Source organism: Homarus americanus, unplaced genomic scaffold, assembly GCF_018991925.1.
Source record: "Homarus americanus isolate GMGI-L3 unplaced genomic scaffold, GMGI_Hamer_2.0 scaffold32531, whole genome shotgun sequence".
In the NCBI taxonomy this organism is placed as follows: Eukaryota; Metazoa; Arthropoda; class Malacostraca; order Decapoda; family Nephropidae; genus Homarus; species Homarus americanus.
In genome coordinates, this window is record NW_024755865.1 from 406,454 (window position 1) to 424,975 (window position 18,522).

Here is an 18,522-nt window from a genome sequence, read left to right on the forward strand (position 1 = left end):
CCAATTGTAAAGTAGAGAGAGTGAATCGAGTGAAGGAATAAGGAGGTGATAGGTAGTATAAAGGAGGGGAATAAGGAATTGGTGAGAATCAATGAAGGATGCAAGTACTGAGCTGGTTTGGTCAAGTAGAGAGAGAGAGAGAGAGAATGGATTGACACAGATTGACAGAGAGAAGATACCACGGGAGGAGAGAAAGGTTAGGAGGAATAACAGGCGACTGAGAGAGAGAGAGAGAGAGAGAGAGAGAGAGAGAGAGAGAGAGAGAGAGAGAGAGAGAGAGAGAGAGAGAGAGAGAGAGAGAGAGAGAGAGAGAGAGAGAGAGAGAGAGAGAGAGAGAGAGAGAGAGAGAGAGAGAGAGAGAGAGAGAGGAGCAAAAACATAAGACAACGCACATGTTTTAGTCATAGAAAAATAAATTATGTAACATGTCTAAACGTCAAGTCATAATGTAAAAAGCTTATACTTACATCTCTAGTTCAACATTGTTAACAAAAGACGTCAAGGATGTCATAATGTCGTGTTATGGAATGTTTGAGTGGCCGAGGCTCTGTAAATGATGTAATGGGATGACATCTGTGGAATAATTTTAAGTGTTATTATGAAATTATTACGATCTCTCTCTCTCTCTCTCTCTCTCTCTCTCTCTCCATTCAGTTACAGTATGAAAGAATCGTTGTTTGTTGGAGAGTTGTTAGTCACGCTACGTGTTTCTTTGTGGTGGTAGCGTGAACACACGTATTCAGTGGTGGAGATACGACCTCTTCCACACACACACGCACACACGCACACGCACACACACACACACGCACATCGTCTTGAAATGGTGGGCAGCTGTTTTGATTACGAGACCATTGTATTTGTGTGTGGGGGGGAGGAGGGGTGGGGGTTATACATTATGTGTGTGTGGGGGGAGGGGTGGGGGGTATATGTGTGTGTATGGGTGGGTAGGTATGTGTGTGTGTGGGGGGGAAGAAGGTATGTCTGTATGTACTTTATATGTTTGCTTTTTTTTTGTGTGTGTGTGTGTGTGTGTGAATGTTCCGTGAGTGCATTCCATACTAATAAAAACTGGCTAGACTGAATGTTAATATTTATACAAGACAATCTTTCCATGTGGCTAATATTTAATCAATATAACTATCCATCTGGTGAATGTTTATACAATTGAACCTGACTGTATGTTGAATGTTTATACAATAGAACCTGACTGTATGTTCAATGTTTACTGAGTGTATTAGTGGATACTGCAGGTTCTACAAATTATAGTATAGGTTATAACAGGCTATTAGAATTATCACAAGGTCTTTCAGGTTAATAGAGAATAAATGATGGTTTTGAACGTCATAAGAGCTGAGGGTTACAACACGACCAAAACCCGGAGCTGCAAGCTGTAGTTCAGGTCTTTAAACAGCGGTCTGGGGACTATATCGCAACATGCAGTGACAATCAATATGCTGAAGGCTTTATAAGGGTGATGACTATGTTTCAGGCAATTCGTTTGTAAATACATCTCTCTCTCTCTCTATCTCTCTCTCTCTCTCTCTCTCTCTCTCTCTCTCTCTCTCTCTCTCTCTCTCTCTCTCTCTCTCTCTCTCTCTGTATATACGAGTATCCATTTATTTATCTCTATATCTCTATCTCTCTTTCTAGCTCTATTAATTGCATTTCATTAAATAAGTTATTGATGTGTGTTGATGTATTAGAGACGTCTCCTATCTGAAATCGTGCAGTAGGATATGTAAATATATTTTTTTATTAATGTAGTTCGATCCAGTGATGATAAATGGAGAGGTTTCAAGTGAGTTGTTTTGTGTATCCAAGGCTGTGTGGATGTTGAGAGGTGATTATTATTTTATGTTGTGTTTATATTATCGCATTTCTCTTTCTCTCTCTCTCTTACTGTCTTCTCCCTGAGTGTGTTAAATTTCTCTTTCTCTCCCGTTCTCTCTCTTTTTATCTCTCTCTCGCTCTTACTCTCGTTCTTGCTCTTGCTCTAGCTCTCGCTCTCGCTTTCGCTCTCTTGCTCTTGCTCTCGCTCTCGCTCTCTCTGAACCTAAGGGTGTTATTCCTTTATTCAATACTCGTGTAGAAGAGGTCCAAGGTCGTCATCTGTAAGTCGATGATGGGTGTTGGCATGGGTGGCGAGTCAAGAGACAGGAGCTGGAGTAACGAGAAGCGTCCGGGTGTACAGACAAACGAACACTGCAATACTTTTAGTTTTATTTTGACATATTGTTTCTACCTTTCACTCGTATACTTAATTTTCTTTTTCTTTTTCACATTTCTTTTCCTTTCTTTGTTTTCTCCTTATTGTTTATCATTTTCTCCAATAAAGTGTAAAATATTGATAGGGAAGATGAAAACGAAAGGTCTAGAGGGGTGACTATGATAATGACAATATGCCGTTGTTTCCTCTCGCAGGTCGAGTGACGGAGGTGATAACTATTGTGGGGGGAAAAGCCCGTCTTCCGTGTGACGTCTCGCAGCCCGGCGACACACCCATCTTAGTCCTCATCTACAACGGAGCGACAGGAAGACCCGTCTACAGGTGAGTATGTTACCAGTAGATTCTTCTACAGGTGGGTGTAATACAGGTAAAACAGTCAACAGGTAGGTTCTTCTACAGGTAGGTATATTACAAATAGATCCATATACAGGTGGGCATTTTAAAGGTTTATTCGTGTACAGGTGAATGTATTACATGTATATCCCTCGATGATTGGGTAAAATACAGGTAGGTCCTTCTACAGGTAATGAGGTCAACTACTGAGATGGAAAACAAGACAAAAATATACCTATCACAGCCCGTCTATTCTGTTGGTTGTATTGATTGACTGACTGATTGATTGACTGACTGATTGATTGATTGATTGATTGATTCATTCATTCATTCATTCATCATTTTTTATTTAATTTATTCATTATTTCACGAGACATATAACTTATTCATTCAGTCGTTTATTGGTTCATTTCATTCATAGTACACAGTAATAATAGATTAGCAATATAATCTACGTAAAAATTAACAACACGACACCAAACTTTTAATGTGTATATGAGAACAAGACAAATATTTTTCTTTACATAGTTACATTTCCTTTAGTAAGTTAGTTATAAGTGGACCACACACACACACACACACACACACACACACACACACACACACACACAGAGAGAGAGGATGGAACTAAGATTAATTCACCAACCCGGGTTAGTTACAGAACGAATCTATTAGCGTCCAGAAGTAATTTATTTTCCATCTGATTATAGGTTATGAACATTTACATACTGAATTACGCTGCATTGGTCACAGGAACATTTTCTGTACAGGGAAGTGTATGATCTCTCATTGAGTTTTACTACAGTGAATTATTAGGACTCTCAGCGGGGGCCAGGGTAATATCTAGTCATGAAGTAGTTAGCGTGGGTGACTGAGAGAGAGGGGGGAGTGGGAAGGGGCGAGGGAGAGAGTGGGTAGAGAGTGAGAGTGGGGTTTTTGGAGTTAGTAGGAGAGAGAGAGAGAGAGAGAGAGAGAGAGAGAGAGAGAGAGAGAGAGAGAGAGAGAGAGAGAGAGAGAGAGAGAGGGAGGGAGGAGGGATGGACCCCCCAACCCACAGCCTATAGTGGTGGTCCAGGTAAGAACGCAATGTAAAATCGACTCTCTGGTGAGGAGGTTGAAAGGAGAATATTTCCGAGGTCCTTCCCAAGTCAAAACTTAATTTTCCCCACGAGAGATGAGGAAGGACCAATCTGCACGCGACCCCAACAACCACCCCCCAAAAAAGTGAGAAAAAAAAAGCGAGAAAAAAAACGAAAAAAAAGCATTATATACGACTTGATGCTTGTGATTTACAGGCGAAAAAAAATGGGGAGGTGGGTCATAAAAGGTTATTATTGACTCATGATAGGATGAAATGTATGATGAGGTTATGGTGGAAGAAAGTGATAGTGGTGGTGGTGATGATGGTGGTGATGGTGATGATGGTGGTGGTGATGATGATGATGGATGTATTAACACTGTGAGACATCTACCCGCTAGACGAATATCTACTGCATGAATAACAGGGAAATATCCATCAAGATAATATCCTTCAAATACTATCAACCGGGGGGAATATCCTTCATATGAATATACTTAAGAGTTTATATGAATATCCGCCAAGGGAATATCCGCCTAACTTCCTCCTCGTCCAGGTCATATAGTACGTGTCCTGGTATATACTGTTTATATTCCATACAAGTTGAAGCTGCACAGGGAGCAAGCTTAATTAAACTTGTAAAACTTATTAAGCTCTGGTACACTGAAATTATGATAAAGACGTCAACACATGGTACCGTCAACACATGGTACCGATTACTGTACCTCTATACCATTAAATTTGTAACTGTACTCTATACCATTAAATTTGTAACTGTACTCTATACCATAAATCATTATCTGTACTCTATACCAAAAATCATTATCTGTACTCTATACCATAAATCATTACCTGTACTCTATAACATAAATCTTTACCTGTACTCTAGACCATAAATCATTACCTGTACTCTATACCATAAATCATTACCTGTACTCTATACCATAAATCATTACCTGTACTCTAGACCTCAAATCATGTATGCTAATTAACCTTGAATGCTTAGCCCGGACATATTTACTACTGTATTGGAATAAATTACTCCATTTATTACTTATCCTGGTTGTAAATATCCTACGAACATAATATATGATGCGAGTTTATAGGGAAAAATTACCATCCATATGCTTATAAAAATTCAACAATCAGTAAATAAACAAAGATATGAAGTAGGGTTTTGTGATGCGTGTTTGTCAGCGCCATCTAGGTAATGTATCCTCAACTATTGGCAGGCCATTGTTGATTCTCTATATTGATGATATCTCCAGTTTTAATGCAGTTCTGAATTGTGATTGGCTGATCATTTTTCTTTCCATTGGGTGTATTTTTTATGAGTAACTGTCATAGAGTGCAATATCCACTCACAAAAAATATGGCCACACGAAAATTATATTGTAATTACGTGTACGTTATAATTTATAGAGTGCAAGATAAAATTACTTAATTCGAAAATTCCACATAATAACGTGTTTATTCTGAATATATCGGTGATAAATTGAAATACTCGTCAAGAACATTAAAACGATATTGTATTTTATCGATGTGGGTATAAAATATTCTGGGGATATTATCTACAGTTTATTGAGGTGTGATAATAGAAGTATAGTAGTAGTAGTAGTAGTAGTAGTAGTAGTAGTAGTAGTAGTAGTAGTAGTAGGAGTAGTAGTAGTTTCAGTGTCGGTAGTTGTAGTAGCAGAAGTAATAATAATAATAATAATAATAATAATAATAATAATAATAATAATAATAATAATAATAATAATAATAATAATAATAATAATAATAATAATAATAATAATAATAATAATAATAATAATAATAATAATAATAATAATAATAGTATCTTTAGTACTAATAGCAGTCAATACTATTAATGGTAAAAGTATTCGTACTAGTAAAAGCAGAAATAGGAGACAGGTGAGGAATAGAATAGTACCTGTCTAAAAGGTCGATGAATTTTCTTAAGTTTTTCAGATATAAAGGTCACTGGCGGCCCAAGTAGAGACTTCAACAGATCGATGGATTAAATCTTCATTTCGTATTTTGTCTCGTAATTCTGGGAGAGATACTGTAGATAGATGGGATTTAAAGGTCAGAGTTATCAGAGACGCGTCAGTAACATGATTAGGATACTCTTATGGATGAAGGTCATTGGAAATAAAACTTGATAAGGGATTATAGATTTTAGCCTTAGTGGGATTAAGGGCTGTTTTTCTTAATTCTAGTTTTCGCTATTGTGTTGGTAGGCTTAAAGGACTACTGATTGGAAAAAAATAATTATACATTGGTAAAAGTATTTGACATTGTTCTCTTAGGGTTAACGTACACACACAAACACGCACACGCACACACAAGCGCGCGCGCACCCAGCAACATCAAGAGGCAGTATATATAACATATTTCATCACAATACACTACCTACCTTCACCCTCGTGTCCCCTGTAAGTCAAGTATGTGGCCTTAGTACCCGGCCACCAGGAATTATTTCCCTCCCCCAGTGTCACGGCTCATTGTTCCCCGGGGAAATATTACCCCAGCGAGGGTTGTGGACGCTCTTGTCTGTCTAAATCTTTACCCAGAAATGAAAAGGAAAAAAAATACCCAGAAATGTTATGTTTGCCTGTGTGTCGGGGAAGGCGCGACCGGTGTGGGTATACGAGTATGTTAGATGTATATGAGCTCTCAATGCAAACATAGTGTAACGTAACCTAAATTAGACTGTGCTAGATTGTAAATTATAAATGACTCAGGTCGGAGGTAAGGCAGTAATTCCCCGTGACGCTGTTACTGGCTGCCTCTCTCTCATACTCAATGATGGGAGGTATATTGAAGCTAGTTGGGTCATCTTATGTCCTTCAATTCCTAGGCGAGTCCTTCAAATCCTTGGTGGGTCCTCCAAGTCCTAGGCGGGTTCTTGTAGTCCTTGGCGAGTCCTCCAAGTTCTAAGCGAAGTTGGAAAAATCAAAAGTTCCTGAGTCTCTCATTAGAAATGTTTCCCGGTGTCTTGCTTTCTGTCCTTATTTCCAGGTTTGCTTTGACTCGGTCGGCGTGGCAGCGGCAACAAACCCAGCGACTGTGACGGTGAATATCCCATTTCCAAGTCAGCGCCACTATTACATAAATTTCCTTGGTACATAGAGCTAAAAGCAAAGGAAATTAACGTCGACGTATTTTATGCATTCCATTAAAGGTGAAGGTAATATTTTTGGATTGAGTTTTTTACTAAAGGTCAGTGAATGTCAATAGCGGCGTAACTCAGCGGTGAAGAAGTTAAACCCGGGTCACGTATTGGCACAACCCCTTTCTTAGCCTTTGTTGCCAAGACTTGAAATATGTAATTACAAAGTGAGAGAACTGTAAGGTGGAAAATATATATTACAAGTTGCAGGAGTGATTAAGAGTTTGCATCGATTGTTGCTGTCACCCGAGACCTAGCTGGCCTAAATGTTCTTTTATTTAGACAATTACGGTCAAAGGTAACAACAGGGTGAGAGTAATGGCCACTGAAATATGAAGTACACACACACCAACACACACGAGACCACACCAAATCACTTATCTTCTTTCTAATTTACCTGCGACTAGTAACACAGGGGGTGTTCACTTGTTGCAGGTAACGCAAAGCTATCAGAACCAGGAAGTCTGTACACCACTACCGACTCTACTCACCTGACTCATAAACTCTGTAGATAAGACGTTAACTCTGAGATACAAAGACCATCAGGTAACGCAAAGCTATCAGAACCAGGAAGTCTGTACACCACTACCGACTCTACTCACCTGACTCATAAACTCTGTAGATAAGACGTTAACTCTGAGATACAAAGACCATCACGGAAGTCATAAAGAAAATAATGTTGCAGCAAGTACCAATCATTGCTGAAGAACCTTGAGAGTAACAAATGGTATAACAAATAGAGATAATTAGTCTATTTGGGTATAACTAAACTCCGGTAAAAGGGATAATACACACACACACGCTGGCGACATCTCTCAAGCACCCGGAGTAATCATGAATAATGTCAGCGATAAATGTCACAGAAGACGATTAATTACTGGACTCCAAGCAGAGCCTTCACTCCCTGGCATGTCTATTGTGGGGTAAATTCTAAATGTAACTGAGTATATCTCCTTTTTAAATGACATGAATGACTCGGCTTACAAATAGAGACTTTAATTTGTCTTCCAGGAGAGAAAGATGTCAGACCCGCCAGCAGGAGGGAATGTTTACTGATCCACAACAAAACAGACCTGAAAAGTCTTATTAAGGTGTAAGAAGGAGATGTCTAGTGTCTGTATGATGTAGGATGTCTCTAATATTCCAGCAAATCATATTTAAACTCTACTATTTATTTACCTATCTCTGGTGTGTTTTACAGACGATAGATGTTATATTTCATGATTACAAATTCTTTATTTTTTTTCCTATAAACATTAATTAATTCTGTCATCTCTTAGTTACTGTATGACGAGGCTCTGGGCTACGTGATCACCAGTAGAAAAAATTAAGTTATTTTTACACTATTCATTTGTAACTTTGTATCCTCTTAAACTATTAGTAAAGTTTTTTTCAAAACTTTAATAAATGTACTACAAGAGTCACATTACAACAGTACAAATAGGACAGTACATCATGGCATTTCTACTGGTCCGATATAGATATTGCAAAAAAAAACAAAAAAAAAATGTGATATACGAGTATGTTAATGATATGAAACTAATATCAATAATTAATTTCAAATATGCAGGATATGACAGCTATGAAACAAAATTATATTGAGTAGTATTAATTAAAATTGATGATGGAATAAATGACAGATTGTAACGGGCTGTACGCTGAAAAGTATCATTTCAGATATGCCATTGTGAATGTACAGTGTTTGTGAATGATGAGTTTTATCATAGGAATATAATGTGTAAAATAAATTGTATAACTTGGAATAAATTTGCATTTTTTGTGGTAGGGGTAATGGGGCTAATGTGTATTGTACTAAATCAAAACGTATCTCTCTCATCATCTTCATCACAACACGCCCCAGATAATTTGCTTATAATTCCAGTTGATGTCAGTTTAATGTATTCCGCTTCATGGTCTCCTGCACACGAATCCCCCCCACCACCACCACCATCACCATCACCACTGTCATTACCATTACCACCATCCACCACCACCACCACCACCGCTACCAACACTGACATCACCACCACCATCATCCACCGTCACTGGCATCAACCACCAGCATCATCACCATCATCCACCACCAACACTACCACTACCACCACCATCCACCGCCGCTGGCATCAACACCACCATCACCACCACCACCACCACAACCACTACCACCACCACTAATACCAATACCACTATCAATACCACTATCAATACCACTACCACCACCATCCACCGCCACTGGCATCACCACCACCACCGCCTTCCCCCACAGCCCAGACCTGGAAAACCATCGATTTTTAATGTGAAGTCATTGGGCTCTCTCTCTCTCTCTCTCTCTCTTTCCGAGCCTGTCTGTCTGTCTGTCTATCTGTCTGTCTGTCTCTCAAACAGGACATACAGGGGTCGTGAAGGGTGTGAGTCACTTCCCCCCAAAAGACTCTTGTTATCTGTTGTGACTTAGGGTGGATGGCCTAGGATTAATTACCTTCACTCTGTTATTCATTAGGTGGTTGAGACGCCCTGATAAGGTTGTATGTAAACACCCATGTCCTATGAGACCTGCCATGGCAACGAAGCTGGTAACCAACCCTACTTTGGGGAGAATGGCAACGTGAAGAGTTTAATGGCAACGTATAATATTTGTCTTATGAGAGGCAATTAAAATGTATATCCTCGTATGTGTGTATAGTTTATTGCCTACTTAAATTACATATCTATTTGTGCCAGTGTAGATTATGGCAATTTTATTATTATAGATTATATTAGCACTACACTATGGCAACTAATAACAGTATACATTAAATCCCCCCCCCCCCTCCCCAAAAAATAATTATGGCAATATAAGAAATGTATATAATGCCAACTTAAACGTGCCATATGACTTCCTTTTGCTATATATTATGGCAAATCTATAGTGCATTTTACAACAACCTCGTAATGTACTTTATGGCATCCTTAAAATATATATTAACCTTAAAATATACCAAATTATCTCCTAAAAAATGTACAGTGCAGTAACTTTAAAAGGTTCAAAATGTTCACTTAAAATGTACAATAGGACCACTTAAATTGTACAATAAGACCACTTAAAATGTACAATAGGACCACTTAATATGTACAATAGGACCACTTAAAATGTACAATAGGACCACTTAAAATGTACACCCGGAGTAATCAGTGTAATGTCAATGGAAACTTTCAACAGTTTAGTTTATTATCGCCCGAGTTTTATTATAACTATTTATTAACTCCATTTATTTGAGTCTTATTTATCCTGTGTATACACCGATAACGGATATATACACCGATAACAGGCATATACACCGATAATAGAGACATACACCGATAACAGATATATACACCGATAACGGAGGTATACACTGATAACAGATATATACACCGATAACAGAACAGAGACGTATACACCGATAACAGATATATACACCGATATCAGAGATATACACCGATAACAGAGACACATACATACATACATATATAAACACTGTTGCATTAACCAACACCATTTTTTCACACACACACACACACACACACACACACACACACACACACACACACTCCATTAGGTAATATATAGATGCTCGAAAAAGGAAAAAGATAAATGGCCTCAAAACAACACGAAGTAACCAGAAGATAATATGAAACCATCCATTATGACATCGAGTCTTAATGGATGGTAAGACGATATCATTGGCCATCAACTAAGAATTGACAAGATAACAGAGAGGAGATGGATGGATTAAGTGCCATCAATCGTCGAACAACCTGAATGAACTGCCACATTAGTGATATCAGTCTGATTAATTTCACCGAGAAAAGTTAAACGACGGTTATAATTTCTCCCAAGACCGATGACCGATAAAGTGAAAATCGGTAACTCACTGAAAGGAAGATGTAATCGGTTCGTTATCGTCACCTTTTAGTAAACATTATCTACCACTAGTGTCATTGGCTCTCTCTAAACAACAACCATATGTGAGGAGCTTCTTGAAATCTAATATGAAAATGTATGAATATATTAAACATCTCTGATAATCTCTGGACTGTGGGCTGCATCGTGACCCAGGGCAGGACTGAGAGATATTATACTCTGAATGATTTATCTATTGGAACGACGCATTGTATTGGTAAAGTAATAATTCGTCCTTGGTAATATCTTCTATACACATTTACACGATTATTATGGGTAATATTTATAGTATGTGAGTAAAACTGTAGACCTAACGCCTTTGGTGCTAGTGTCGATAAAGTATAGAATAAAAAGAGCCTACTTCCCCAAAACTTCCTTCCAGCTATTAAGATTAATTAGTCATTCACAGTTGGGTGAACCGTGGGTGCCCTTGGGGTGAAACAGCAATTCTAAGGACAAGAGGCGAATGATGTATCAACTGCGCCGCTGCTCCCCTTATTCATACCCTAACACGGGGTTAATATTCGTAAGTTCTGGCAAGGATAACAACAGCCAACAGTGCCTCCGGTGTTGGCTGTACTGTACGACATAAGACCTCTCTCACTCGTGTACAATAGAGAACCAGATGAATCCTGCTTTTATAATGCTGTTTTATATATATATATAGGGAATTAATTACTACCGTACCTGTTTTGATTTCTTGTCGACCTTTGAAACTGAAGTAGAGTGAGTTTGTTGAAGAGATTTAATTTATTTGAATATTTGACTTCATACGTTCATATCTAAACGAACAAAAATAATAACAACAACAAAAACAGGAACAACAACAATCACAATACTACTAATACTACTGCTAATACTACTACTACTACTACTACTACTACTACTAAGAACAACGATATTACAACTACTTTACTTTATGTTTTGTGAAAGAAAGGTAACGACAAGCATCAAGTAGCAACTAATCCCTTTATGCAGAGACAACGGACCGAGCTTTTATCACCCCTTGCCGCCGCCATTAGAATCTCCTTAGCGTAAAACTATTGGCTGAAATATATGGGATTAAGTTTACAATGTCAAACGCAAAAACAAAATCGTAATACATAGCATAATAGTGCAGGCAGAAGAAAGTAATACTCTCGCTGCTTATAAACAACTTTTACCTTTTCCTGAAGAGTTACATCATTAACAAGCAAGTGTCAGGGGGTACTAACATAAGCAAAAATATCATGTTGTATAGTGCTTCAGTTTGTTTCAATGTTTTATCTAACAATATTGTTGGGTAGACTGTACAATACAAACAGGCATGAGAATAAAGAGAGAGAGAGAGAGAGAGAGAGAGAGAGAGAGAGAGAGAGAGAGAGAGAGAGAGAGAGAGAGCAATGTGTCGAAACAGACAAGCATAAAGAAAAAAAAAAGACATACCAAATTGCAATATGAAATACATAGCTTACACAATTTTCCACCCCCACTGCTGGTATCGTCAGCACTCACTCGCAAAGCACAACACAGTCAGCCGGCCATGAAACAAGGCTGCCGGGCATTCGACAGACAATTGTGATTATGAAATCATGAAAAATGGGACGGGGGGAGACTGTCAAATTTTGTATGGTCAGGCAACCAACCTATGCAACCGGCCGACAGAGAGCATGACCTGCCCCTACTCCCTGACCTCCTACACCCTCACCCACTACACCCTCACCCACTACACCCTCACCCACTACACCTTCACCCCTTACACCCTCACCTCCTACACCTTGACCTTCTACAACCCTGACCTCTTACACCCCTGACCTGACCTCTTACACCCTGACCTCCTACACCCTCCCTCCCACACCTCACCTCTTACACCCTCACCCCTACACCCTGACCTCTTACACCCTGACATTCTACACCCTGACCTCTTACACCCTGACCTTCTACACCCTGACCCTCTTACACCCTCACCCCTACACCGTCACCAACCAACACTCCTCCATCATCCCTCAGGTGTACTCATCTCCCAGGTGCCCCATAACTCACCTACCCTCACTGCTTCACCTTCCCAAAAAAAATGTTCGACAACCAGGCGGATAATATTCATTTTTTCCATTTTTATTTTTACGTGAGTCAATCAAATCTTTGTACATCTATCATGACTTTTGACTGAGGGTAACTTTTTTTTTTAACCAATTCCTCTCCGCTACGACCAGTCTACGATAACACAGTAACAAGTTTGGTATTTGGTCATTCAGTCTTGTTTATCTGTAGTAAAGATTGTTGTTGTTGTTATTTATATTCTTCTGTTTCCTACGCAGGTATATGATATTTGCTCTTCCCAAAATATTTTATGGTGAATTTTGGGTTTTCCTCTCTCTCTCTCTCTCTCTCACACACACACACACACACACACACACACATCTAAGCTGCCATGAATAATCCCTGAATAATAATGAGACAATGAAAACCATTAATTTCCCAACTCACAAACTTTCACCCAAGAGACCATACGATATAAGGCTATTACATCTCATTAATTAACACGTGACAACTTTCCTAACAACTTCTTAATTAATTGCTCACCTGTTTGTGTTTGTGTGTTTTTTTTTCGTTACTTTAAGACGTTTGTAAAAATTTTGGTCTGGTGTCTTGGCTGTGGGGGAATGCTGAGAGAAGGTAGACTTAATATTTCTTACCTGTTATAGATCTAAAGGCTTACGTACCTAGATTATTCTCATTAATATCGAAGTTTGGTTAGGTTAGGTTATGTTAGGTTAGGTTAATGTTGAATTTGATTTTGGTTATGATAGGTTAGGTTACCTTAAGTTAGGTTAGCTTAAATTAGGTTAAGTTGATGTTTGGTTAGGTTAAGTTAAATTAAGTTAGGTTAGATTATTTTGATGTTACTGTAAATTAAATTAGGTTAAGTTAGATTAGGTTAAGGTCTACTTCTGGGTCCGGTAATTAAAGCCGTCACCTTCTGAGCTTTGGTACATAATGTTCCGCTCTTGAACGAGTTGAAATGAGGTTTTGATCTTTAAAGAACTACTCGCTAATTGCTAAGGTAAATAGCCTCATTATTACTCTCGTCAGGTCAACCTCGTTAATTTGAAACTCTTGAAATCGAGTTTAGTTAGGTTGAAAGACTTGTTAAGAAGCAATTAAATGTGAATACGTGATTTAGTATTGATGGAAGGTAATTAATCTAATTCGTGGCGTTTGGTGAGTCTTCCTTACGTATGTTTCTGAAGCATATCTAATGGTGTTTCTTCTCAGTATAAGTGACCTTTATGAAAACCAGTCCGCACTCACTCACTCACTCTAGTTACTCTTGTTCCTTTATTCATTATTTGTTTTCCATTCATATTCTGTTCCGTGATAAAGGTTCGTTAATAATGTTATAGTGTAGTTCATGGTAGTCGGTGTGATGGTTGTCTCATCATGTGTTTATTGTGCAGGAGACACAACACATCACGTGTGGTGCGGCACCTAAAAGGAATGTATGATGACAGTGAGTGAAGGAGAGACTGCGTTTATCTTGATTCCGGCCACCTACCCTGCCTCATGCAAGACAACCATTGTGTGTGAGAGAGAGAGAGAGAGAGAGAGAGAGAGAGAGAGAGAGAGAGAGAGAGAGAGAGAGAGGATACGGCGGCCGAATGAATACAGTGCTCGCTTCTTGTATATTCACACACACACACACATATATATATATATATATATATATATATATATATATATATATATATATATATATATATATATATATATATATATATATATATATATATATATATATATATATGTATATATATATATACATATACATATAAATAAAGGTTTATATCAGTTTTACGAGCATTAGACAAGTGGTAACACTAGCCAGAATTGTTTGCTTGTAAAACTTGAAATATTCACTAAATGTAAATTTTTGTATGCGAGATTCGAGGGAAATTATTATTTTTAATATAACAGATGCTGGTAGCGGCACTGTGGCCAAATATTCCTGTGGGCGCCGACGTGTCCGAAACGTCCCAGAATAAAGGGTTAGATTTTTGTGTATTTGGTTGGAAAAATTGTAGATGTAACCCATCACAGATATGCAAAATTTTGTCAATAAAAACCTGGCAGCGGGAAATTGGAAAAAACAGAATATTTGGTGAATCCCTGAGCGACCAGAGCACCATGGTGTGGCTACGAGGGTGTAGCTACAAGGGAGTGGCTCCTAGGGTGTGGCTGTGAGGATGTGCCTGTGAGGGTGTAGCTCCGAGGGTGTGGCTTCGAGGGTGTGGCCTTGAGGGTGTGGCTATAAGGGTGAAGCACTGAGTGTGTGGCCGTGTGGGTGTGGCTTACTCTCCTCAGAATCCTAGCTAGAATTACATTGATTGCAGGCAAGAAAATATGTGTTTGCTGCACTTGATTACAAATGATCTATTTTGTCCCTTGGGAGAAATGAATTCCTTTATAATGACCGAATTAGTATTTAGAGATCTAGAGTCATACTGACTGGCGTCTTATTACACTCAAACTCTTTTCTAAAAGGCAATCAATATCATAATGGTTTAGCTCGTAACTCTGGAGGCACAGTTTATAATTAATTCACCTGTACACAGAAAGCGAGTGCGTTGGTTATAACAAATGACTACCACCACTACCCAGATTTCGTAAACTTTTCTCTCATATTAGCGAGGAACAAAACTTTAACCGAAACTATCCGGGAAAGTTTATAAACACACTCATTTAACTTCTTTCATGGCCTTTAAATTTGGGAAAACTCTCTCTCTGATGACGTCAAGCTGTATGTAATAACCTGATAAATTTTGTTCTTACCCCCTGGCAACGCGGACGCCACCAGGGTGATGCTCCCCACAACTGACACTGACACACACACACACACACACACACACACACACACACACACACACACACACACCTAATTCGGTTTCTCAAGGGATCCGACGTCAAATTTCCTCTATCCTACCAACACCTCCCCTCCCACCGGGTGAATAAGCAAGAACATCTCTCTCTCTCTCTCTCTCTCTCTCTCTCTCTCTCCAGCCCCAAGCATACATCAAAGCCAACAACACTTACCCAACAGACTAACAGATGACGATTTTATTTCCAGAATTAAATATTATTAAAAAATTAGACATACTAAGATGAAAAGAGAATATACTCGTAGTCATTAATTAACTTTTGACATACACCTTTGATAACTGTGGATAGGGTGTAGAGAAATGACCTGCCACGTGATACCTTATATATGAATTTAATACCATGAGCCAATGTAAATATTATGACCAATTGCAAATACTAGTCGTCGATTCCTTTGTTAGTGTTATGACTAATTTAGAGCAAATGCCTACAGTTTTTTCCTTGAGTTATGTATTTAATAATGATATTCTGAAGAGAAAAAAAGCACTAATATGTTTCAAAAATTTTTGAGGCGTGAAATTACTTTATGATTATTAGGCTTAAGATCTATGACCGTAATTTGAGTCATTTTCTTGTTGAGTTGACCTGTAGGTTATGACGCGGAGTTTGTCTTTTTTAAGTTATGACGCAGTTAGTCTTTAAGTTATGACGCAGTTAGTCTTTAAGTTATGACGCAGAGTTGGTCTTTAAGTTATGACACAGAGTTGGTCTTTAAGTTATGACACAGAGTTGGTCTTTAAGTTATGACACAGAGTTGGTCTTTAAGTTATGACACAGAGTTGGTCTTTAAGTTATGACACAGAGTTGGTCTTTAAGTTATGACGCAGTTAGTTTTTAAGTTATTACTCAGAGTTTTCTTCCCTTATTATCTACTGATATAATTTTATCTTACCTGACATATACTGTATATACCTTTGACTTTTATGGGTATATGTCTCTCTTTCCTTCTTATATACTATTACTATATCCCGGTATAATATATTTCTATCTTTTATTGCACATGTAACTATATCTTCTCTAATGGCTTCTCTTATATTTGAATTTTATGGTATATTTGAAGTATTCTCAGCCAGGCTAATTTCAACTCATGTTTACCCTTTTCATCACATATATCGACTCTTGCATATATAATTTTCCCTTGCCTGACATACACATATACAGTATATAATCTTATCGTCCTTATCATCTCGTCTTGCTTGGCACCGAGACGCAGGCACAGGATGTCCTCAGTGCCACCATCATCCCTCGAGGCCTGAACTAATGAGATGCTTCTGACGGACTTCCAGGCAATGTTGTTGTATCCGGCTTGGAGGAGACTAGTAGGGATCTCTATGAAATGTCATATATCCGGCAAGGTTCACGTACACTGCGTACAGTATATATGTTTATCTAAGTAAATATATGTATCCAGCAGGTGGGAGGATGTACTGTACAGTATATATCCTGCAGGAGGGAGGATGTATATATCCGGCAGGAGAGGATTTTACAGTTATCTCCAAGGAAAATGGTGTACCTGCCAGGTAGAAAGACTGACAGGATAAAAAACTTGAGAAGTGTCGATGTTTGTTTATTTACGTATAGTGTATCTGACATCACAACAGCTCGAGGTATATAACGTTGAACACACCAAGTAAAAATTAATATAAAAAATGAATAAATTAAGTAAACGATGAACTCCACGAACTACTGTGAGAGTATCTAGAGAAAGTATTACTGTATGCAACCGTAGGGGGTGACTCTAGCAGTTAGTGGTTATGGCATTGTATAATATCTATGTTACTGATGTTTTTCTTTAACAGACACACCAGAACAGGGTGATTTATGATTGTTGTTATATCATTAGTTTACCAGGTAGGACGCAGGGCACAAAACATCATGGTAATGTTATATTCTTGTGTCCGGCAGCATTGACGCCCGCAGCGGGTCTTTGGAGAGCTCGGTACACTGGTCGGCCTTGGGGGACAGAGCCCACTTCGACGTCTCCTCCGACGATACCCAGAGTCTCGTCATTAGTCACGTCGAGGCTGAGGACGATGGTGATTACCGCTGCAGAGTCGACTTCAGGGCCTCCCCTACCAGGAACCTCAGGGTGAATCTACTGGTTGTAGGTAAGTAGAGTCAAGATGATAATCACACCTGCTGTAGAGTCGAGCTGACGTGTCCTCCCACTCCTGAATCCTCGGTACTGAAGCTGATGAGTGAGGGTGATGGCGGGGCAACTTTAGGGTCTCCTCCAGTAGTATTAGTCCATGGGAGTGTTGTTAGTGCTGGTGCTACACTGACTTAGAAGAGAGGTCCTCGCCTTTAGCATTCCCAGAACTACTTATGAAGTGTTCTCGATAATTTCAAATCTATTTACATTACATACATACAGTACATACATAAATACATACATATATACATACATATATAATAATAATAATAATAATGAAAGCCCCTCGAAATCGAGGATGGCCGGCCCAAGGGCCACCTAGGCGTGAATTTGTTTAAGGTGTAGAAGCTGTCGCCAACACAACAACCACACCATAAGTTAACGAGCTGCATGAACCAGTGTCAAGGAATATTCCGAGAAGACTGGACAACTCACCAACTGACTTGCTAACCATTACCCCGGAATACGATCCGCATATCGATTAACATCCAGGTTCCCAATTACTGCTGGGTAGACAGAGGCAAATGGAGTAAAGAAACTTGCCCATAGTTTCACATACACACATACATACATACAGTACATACATACAAAGACAAAATAAGAAGTTCGTGAGGGTAAAACAACTCATAATTACTATAAAGCTTGGGGTAAATTAACATACTCCTACAGGTTCTCTACGACAGTGATGGATGCTCAACGCTTCAGTCAGAGCTGGTGC

General features: G+C 38.7%; 1 protein-coding gene across 1 annotated transcript in view; it reads left to right on the forward strand.

Moving 5' to 3' along the window:
* Positions 1–2,399: 2,399 nt before the first annotated feature.
* The window catches only part of LOC121856686 (neural cell adhesion molecule 1-like), a 39,458-nt gene continuing 23,335 nt past the window's right edge, over positions 2,400–18,522 (forward strand). Inside the window, exons 1-2 of the mRNA XM_042352373.1 lie at positions 2,400–2,548; positions 17,558–17,760. Coding sequence (XP_042208307.1) covers positions 2,400–2,548; positions 17,558–17,760 — 352 coding nt within the window. The remainder of the gene's footprint in view (positions 2,549–17,557; positions 17,761–18,522) is intronic.